The 7,898-nt window shown below is 48.0% G+C and overlaps 1 protein-coding gene and 1 pseudogene across 1 annotated transcript; both read right to left on the reverse strand.

Annotated features, from left to right (window-relative positions):
- Positions 1-1,825: 1,825 nt before the first annotated feature.
- LOC149327624 (uncharacterized) lies at positions 1,826-2,434 on the reverse strand. Its single transcript, XM_089564932.1, has one exon. The coding sequence runs from the start codon at positions 2,432-2,434 to the stop codon at positions 1,826-1,828; it is 609 nt and encodes a 202-aa protein (XP_089421058.1).
- Positions 2,435-4,961: 2,527 nt separating this feature from the next.
- Positions 4,962-6,326, reverse strand: LOC149327625 (uncharacterized; annotated as a pseudogene).
- Between the last annotated feature and the right edge of the window lie 1,572 nt (positions 6,327-7,898).

Consider the following 7,898-nt stretch of genomic DNA (forward strand, 5'->3'; position numbering starts at 1 on the left):
AATGTTCTACCATAAAGGTAGTTATGAAACCGTTTCACACCAAAAACAATGCTCAAAGCTTCTTTTTCAATTTGGCCATATTTGCGATCTGCAGGTGACAGTGACCGGGATGCAAATGCAATTGGTTTATCTTTCCCGTCCACGACGTGCGACAGTACAGCACCAAGACCATATTCGGATGCGTCACATGTTAGTTGTATTTCTTTTCTGACATCGTACAACTCCAGAACATGCTCGTTAGTCAGCATCTCTTTAGAAATCTTAAACGCAGTATCATATTCACGCGACCAGTGCCATGCAGTTTCTTTGCGCAACAAGGTATGCAGGGGTTCGAGAACTGTAGCCAGATTAGGCAAACATTTTGAATAAAAATTGGTCAAGCCCAAAAAAGCCTTTAGCTGGGTCACGTTTCCAGGTTTTGGTGCGTTCTTTATGGCTGCTACTTTATCAGCTGTGGGATGTAATCCATCTCTGTCGATTTCAATTGCCGAGATATCGTATTCGTTGCTGGAACAGCTTACATTTCGCAGTGTTGACCCATATGCCATGTTCTCTTAGGCGTATGAGCACCTGCTCCAATCGGTCATGACACTGCTTTTGATCTTTGCCCGCGATGACAATGCCATTCAAGTAGCAGGCTGTGCCAGTCAGCCCGTGTAGGACTGTGTCCATAACGGCTTGAAACACTCCTGGCGCGCAGGCTACGGCGTATGGCAAGCGTCGGAACCGGTAAAGGCCAAGGTGTCTATTGACGGTGAGCAGTTCTTGCGCTCGCTCGTCTAATTCCAGCTGCAAGTACGCCTTAGACAAATCTAAAACTGAAAAAACGGACCCGCCTTGTAACATTGAAAAAATGTCCTCTGGTAGAGGGAGCGGGTACTGGTCAACTTCAATTGCAGGATTTACCGTGACTCGGTAATCACCGCACAGCCGAAGCTCCTCACTGTTTTTCTTTGCAACAATCACCAGTGGTGTCGCCCAAGCACTGTGGCGCACCTTATATATGACTCCAGCTTTTTCCAAATTAGCCAATTCCTGCTCAACCCGTTCTCGCAGCGCATATGGCACTGATCGCGCCTTACCAAATACAGGGGACGCGTTCTCCTTAACTACAATGCTCGTCTTGACCCCTTTTATCGAACCGTAGCCAGGATCAAACACTTCGCGATATTTCTCGGTCAAGGTCATCAAGGGCATTTCTTTCGTCAGTGGCTGCACATGCGTCACTTCATTCCACCGGATTTTGATTTTACTCAGCCAGTTCCTCCCAAACAACGTAGGCATTCTGGCGCCTTTGATCTCTTTAACAATTACTAGAGGCAAGTGAAAACACTGATCGTAGTACTTCACTACAACATCAATTATCCCTTTGATATCAATAGGCGTGCCATTGTACGTAACCAGTTCGACGTCTGCTGGCCTGAGCTCGGTGTTTGGAAAGTGCTTCGCGCACTCTGCCTCCGATATTACGGAAACCGCTGCTCCTGTGTCTAACTCCATGGTTCCGTTTTCCCCATTTAACTGCACACTGACTACAATGGCAGGACTGGCCGCACGGTTGTCGGTGTGGCAAAGGGTAAGAAGTTCACTGTCCGACGATTCCTGCTCTAGTTGATGCACAACTCTAGTTTTGCACATTTTAGCAACATGGCCTTTCTTTTGACATTTGATACAAACACTGTTTAAGAACGGACAACTTACAGGTGCGTGCCGCCCACCGCATCGATGACAATGCGATTTAGTACTTTGAGTCGTATCCTTCCTTTTTGGTGGGTCGGAGGCGTGACAGCTGTACGCCGTCGACGACTTGCTCTGCCAGAGGACATCACTGCCGCTTGACGAGTACTCCCCACTGGTTTCCAACATCATTGCACTGTGTCTCTCGCTGCCATTTCCATGGCCGTAGCGACGCTGCAAAACGGTCCCAGGTGAACTCGGTGTCGGCCATGGCCAACAGCCGGCAACGTATCGCCTCCGAGTGTAGACCAGCAATCAAGCGGTCCCGAGGGGCTTGTTCCAGGAAGCTGCCGAAGTTGCATGAGGCTGCCGCTTGCTTGAGCTTCACCACAAATTCCGCGACACATTCTTGAGGTCCTTGCTTCCTTCGATTAAAATCATATCTTTCGCTCACCACGGACCGCTTCAGACAGTAGTGCTTCTGCAGAGCCGACACGACTTCCTTGTAAGTTGAGTTGCTGGGCGACTTTGGAAGAAGCAGGCTTCGGAGCGTCACATACGCTTTTTCTCCTATGGCGCTAAGGAACAGATGCAGTTTCTTTTCCTCGGCCACTCCATTCTCTGTGAAGTACAACTCGAAGCGCTCGATGAAGACGTCCAAGTTGCCGCTGTCAGGATCAAACTCCGGTAGCTTGCCGACTGCGGATGCCATCCTCAGTTCGGGTTGGATTCCATCCTCGTCGCCAATTGGTTGCATCCCCAGTAAATAGGCGTAGGCTTGAAGAAACGGCTTTATTCACAGTGCTGCATACTAGCAGCTCGAAAGAAACTCACCCCCCCCCCCAAGTACAGCACATGACACACGCATATATACATACACTCAGCAGCCCGGCACATGCGCAGAACAGACATGTTGATGATATATCTTATCACACAGCGTTACACGCACGTGTCGCGCCCCAGATACCGACACAACACCCAGCTTTTTGAAGCTTTTACTTTTGACTATTTTTAAAGACTCTTTGCTTGACATCACTAGGTAGTATAGCTAATGTTTTCGGCACTCCACCACTGACCACATTTTACTTCTTATATAAAAATCTTCAGAGAACTTTTCTACACTTTGCTCTTGGCGCATGATAGCCTTAGCTGCATATGTTTAATTAAAACCAGCACAACCTGCAGATGCAGGAACTCCATTGTCTCGACTGCACCTCAATCACTTGAACGCGTCGCCGTATGAAAGTCCGTGGTTCTCGTCTTTCCCCGGGCGACACGCATTACAAGGGCGATCGCGCTTTGGAGACGCGACGCTGGAGAGTGCGCGCCGACAAAGGAGATGTGTTCTTCTTGCACGATGTGTGTGCGGCGTGCGTCCGGACGTTAGTGACGGAGATGATCGTGGATCACCGCACGGACGTCGTCCAGGATGAGCGGAACGTCGCTAGGAGGAAGCTGGTGGGCGCCGCGGTGGCAAGATCGTCGGCTTTTTCGTTGCCGGTGATGCCGCAGGGACCGGGTGCCCACTGCGCGCGCATGAATACTGCATCTGTGCTCTGCGGGGCGCACAATCTCGGACTAGCGGTTAGAGAGTGCGCCGATTGTGCCGCTAGCCGCGCGCTCCGGTTGGCGTATCTTTTCATCGCGATGGTAACTTTGCTTCACAATCACCAGATAAATCACAGTCTCGTGGTGGACGCCGTGCCCTTATTTTAGAGTGTGCTTTAGAAGGTGACTCGACTACGCAAGCAGAATATGTCAAGAGACATGCAGCAAGAATAACTGGCATGCACGAACCATGCTCAGTCCAGAAAGTTACGTTGATGGAGGCGAGGTCCCGTTCAAGGTCCACAAACTCCTCGCGAGATAGTGCATATCCTGTATAAATCCTTCCTTTATTCTTAAAATCCAACAAATGTCGAGAATGTATTCTTCAGATGCCGCTGACACGACGCCCGTCATATGGCGAGGCGCAGTGCTGATCATGTACGAAGCTTGCGTAGCCGTGCCGCCAGAGAAATTTGGCGCTAATTCTTGGACTTCGAAACAGCTGCCACGACGCCGTGGGAAGCAGACGACTCCACTCTCGCAGCCTCCTCCTTGACGTTGGTGAAGTAGAATGCTCGAGCACTTAACTTGAAATCAGGGTTGCCGTTGGGCCTATTTCAAAAAGAGTCATGCCATTTAATCTTGGCGCCAAATTTGTAGCTAAGTAATAAAGAGCCTTTAATATAAACAACTTTGATTAATGAACATTTAGTAATATCACTTTGAATCAACACGAAAACACAGAGTAAACAGCATAGAATTTTGTCTCTCTTGCTTGGCCTTCATGCCTCACGTAGTTGCAAACAAATAAATTAAAGTTCAGTCGGCGCAGTTTACCTGGAGTAGACAGTGTTCTTGCCAGAGTAATTTCAGCGCATTCTATTCAACAACTCAGTAAGAACGTTGAACGATTATGCTGTTTTTTCTTGAAGTCGTAGACAAAATTTGATTCGCAGAATCGCCATAAGCAAGTCCAGGTTCATTTTTTACTGATCTCTGTTTTCGTCATGTTCACGCAAGAGAACACACGCTCTGCATCAGCGTTAGAAATTGGAAGGGTGAAAATTTTCAGTCGTCCTTCGCCAGGTGTAGAAGAGGCCATTCGCTGCAAGTGTCCTTGTACGATGCCGCTGCCTGCCAGAAAGTCAAAGTTGATGCGCGATCAAGTGCACCGCTAACTCTCTGCGGCTGGCGTATTTCCGACTCCAGTTCGATGGAGGAACATCAAAAAAAAATGCGGCGGTAACATCATTGTTCATTCGCGGCTCTTAGCGCTTCCTATGCCATCTGGATTGATGGCACGCAATTTGCGAAATGCAGAGCAGGCATTTGGAAGTTCCTGCTGGATCATCATCGCCATTTTTGAAACAGCGCTTCCTCATGGCATCTTGGTTTTCAATAGGGACTAGTGAAATCTCTGAAGACGTTACCTAGGTCCGCTGCCTCTGGTTGGAAGAAAATAGACTTCATTTTCACCAGGTATAGCGACAGTAGACTTGCCGTTGTGTTCCTGTTCAAAACTGATGGATTCAAAATCCGTCTAAGAATTCCCAAATACAAGTTCTCTAGCTCTTGAAAGACGGCCGGTGGGTCAGTTGTGTTTGTTTGGAACATTTTGTTCACCCGCCTCACGCTACAGAGAACTGAGGGTAGAAACACGAGGTAATCATAATTTTTTTCTCTGCCGATACATGGGTAGCAAAATGCGCATGTTGTAGTAGCAATATTCTGCTTTCTCAAAAAAACTCTCCGAGAGACTGATACTGCGCCAAAATTCTTTCTATAGAGCCTATAATAGCAAGCCATCTCGTCTGCTTAAGCGGCATAATCTTGGACGGTAGCTTTGCACTTTCATCTTCTACTGACATGCTGGCATACAGCCTCTTAGAAGTATCTTGCCGGCAGCTGTTGCGTTGAAAATATTTGCAGGTTTCTCGCACTAATTGCTCAACCGCAGAGGGAATCGCCTCCATCGACTTGGACGCCACAAAGTCGTGGCAAGGACATTTTACCAGAACCAAGTCCTTGTTGCCCTTACTAAGACGACTGAACAGAGAATTGTGTTTGCCGCGCATGGCATTTGCACCATCGGTGCAGAGCCCGAGACAGTTCTCGGTCGATAGGCCATGCTTGTGCAACGTCTTCGATAACATGTGAGGCGTTTCTACCGTTTCATCGGACAGCTCTACGATATCAAGAAGGGTGGTTGCAATCTTGTTTTCTGCTGAATACAGAAACCGTACAACCATTCACTGTTGTCGTCGATACATCAGTTGATTCATCCATCATTAGGGAATTGCTGGAGCCATTCAGTTGTGCGGGAAAAGAACATTTGTAATAATAGCTGTGCAGTTTGTTCTGTGCAGATCAAAATCATCGAATTCGGAATGCAGAATCTCGCCAAGCTCGTCGACAGCATTTATAGAAGCGTGCACATCAGTGTAGAAAGCGATCAACTGTCGGCGAGCCTTTTCATACCATATGATGCTAGAAGCTGCGCGAGTTTTTGTTACGAACTTGGCATCACTGCAAACTCGCGGTGTTTCGTGGATTTGGCGTCCTTCAACAGATCACTCTAGTGGGGTAGAATGTTGCAATCGCAGTACTAGCAGTGAGAAACCCTTCCGCTGTCCCTTGACGAAATCCATCCTGTAAAGCATGGTAAAATGCGCATGAGATGCTAAGCTACGTGCGACTAAACGCCTAAAGAATAGCTTCCATTTAGATTACCGCTCGGTTTCTTGTTCTTTCTCCATTGTTCTCGAAACGGGCGCTTTGCTATTGCGTCCTTTCCCACAGCAGAGGGCGGTCTCGGCACGACGAAGGCATAAAACGGAAGGTTTGTCGCCTTGGGTTACAGAAGTGTTATTTCGCCGGTACCGTGATGCTCGATCCTCTCCTGGCGTCACGCCGTTCACACGGCTGCACGTGGGCGCACGGTTTCTGATTCATGATCCTAACGGAGAAAGTACTTTATATGAGCATTGTTTTCCCCAGATGGCGCAGAGCGTCCGCGCGGGCTTTGCTTCGACATGCGCCCATCACCCAGGGTCCGCGCCTCTGCGCACCATCCACCCTGGCACCGCCGGCGCAGAGCGCATGTGCGGAGAGAACGCGCGTGCATCGAGGCGATCAGGAGAGCTAAGCTTGGAAATAATCGTTCTTCTTCGTGCTTGCTTGCTATTGAATACGAAATTACTTAAAAACTTGTTAGTAAATGCGCCAAAATACGACTTTAAAGTAGCCAGAAAGTAGCCAGGGACCCCATTTGAAATCTTCATCGCTAGACGGGGTCATAAATTAGCCAATCTGGCGCAAAGTAGCCACCAACGGCAACTCTGCTTGTAGTTCCAGCGCATGCTAGCACCGCGAGCAGCTTTGGGCCCGCGGCGGCCAGACGCTGTGAGAAGCAGAGAGCACGTGAAGCTTTCGTCGCATCATTTTGTTCATTTTATTATCTGTTTTACCTTAATACCACGAAGACAATGTAACTCTTCCCCTCTCTACTTGTTTGCGCGAGCTCACTACCACTATCCGGGCGCCAAACCTATCTTCTGTGCGTGTGTAAGCAAAGAAGTCGTGGCTGCGGGACGCCAACTAAGGGTGGCTTTCTGGCAACGGACAGGACGCAGCAAGAGACACACACACACAGGCGTAATGTGTTTGTGTCTCTTGCTGCGTCCTGTCTGTTGTGTGGTCAAAACATTTCCATAAGTACATCAGCAAAATTCGTCACGCGTATTTCTGGGCAACCGTTTCTAAGAGATTATTTGTCTTTTGCCTCTTTTGATGATGGCAACGGGGATGAGTGCTTGTCTGTCGTGTTCACTAGTCTGTGTCATTCTGCGCGCTTTAACTCAAACGTGGGTTTCCAAGTAGCACAGATTAATTCCTTAATGCGAGATTTATTTCCCTGCCCGCGACAATAGAAAGAGGCAGCAAGCCAGTGTTTCTTGGCAACTGGACGAGACGGTTCCGCGCAGGCGAGTAAGGAGGGTTGCTCCGACTCCTCTTTGTTAGTTTAGCCGGGCGGGGACAATGGGCTTGAAAAGAAGTATTTATCAGGGGCTGATTTTTTGAGGTCTATATGCGAATCTGTCGCTTTTAATAATTTCTCTTTATATTTCTAAAGAAAAAAAATTATTTGGTTAAATATGTGCTTGAGTAAAGCGACTTTGCCACTACGAATTCGCAAGACGTCGTCGCATCGCATCATCAATCCACGTGCAGTCAGTACCATCCAGAGGGAAACGCAACCATCCCCATTATTTTGCTGCGGTACAAGCCAATAAGCGAACAAGTGCAGAAAATATGACCATTTTGTTTTCAGACGTGCCGTCAGCAATTGGCTCCAAAGTAGTGAGGGAACGGACCGCTGGGAAAAAAATTTGCCATTACTGTATGTAATTCTTCACATATGGCGCCGTAATAAGACAAAGGCACCTCAGAGAATGCTAGAAAAAGTTGGTACTGATTACGGAAAAGTATTATATTTGGCAGGTCATTCTGCACGCTGCTTTGATGCCCGAGAAACTTGGAGCCATGTGAACAGTCCTTATGCTCAAAACAGCAAAAGTAGCATAATCTTGTGGAATCCGGCCACCCTGATATATTGTATGTTATCACTATCAAGGAAGAACAAAAATTCAGGGGGCACTTTGACTGTCTAAAAT

This window comes from Amblyomma mixtum, chromosome 10, assembly GCF_055824585.1.
Source record: "Amblyomma mixtum isolate Tamu chromosome 10, ASM5582458v1, whole genome shotgun sequence".
Classification (NCBI taxonomy): domain Eukaryota; kingdom Metazoa; phylum Arthropoda; class Arachnida; order Ixodida; family Ixodidae; genus Amblyomma; species Amblyomma mixtum.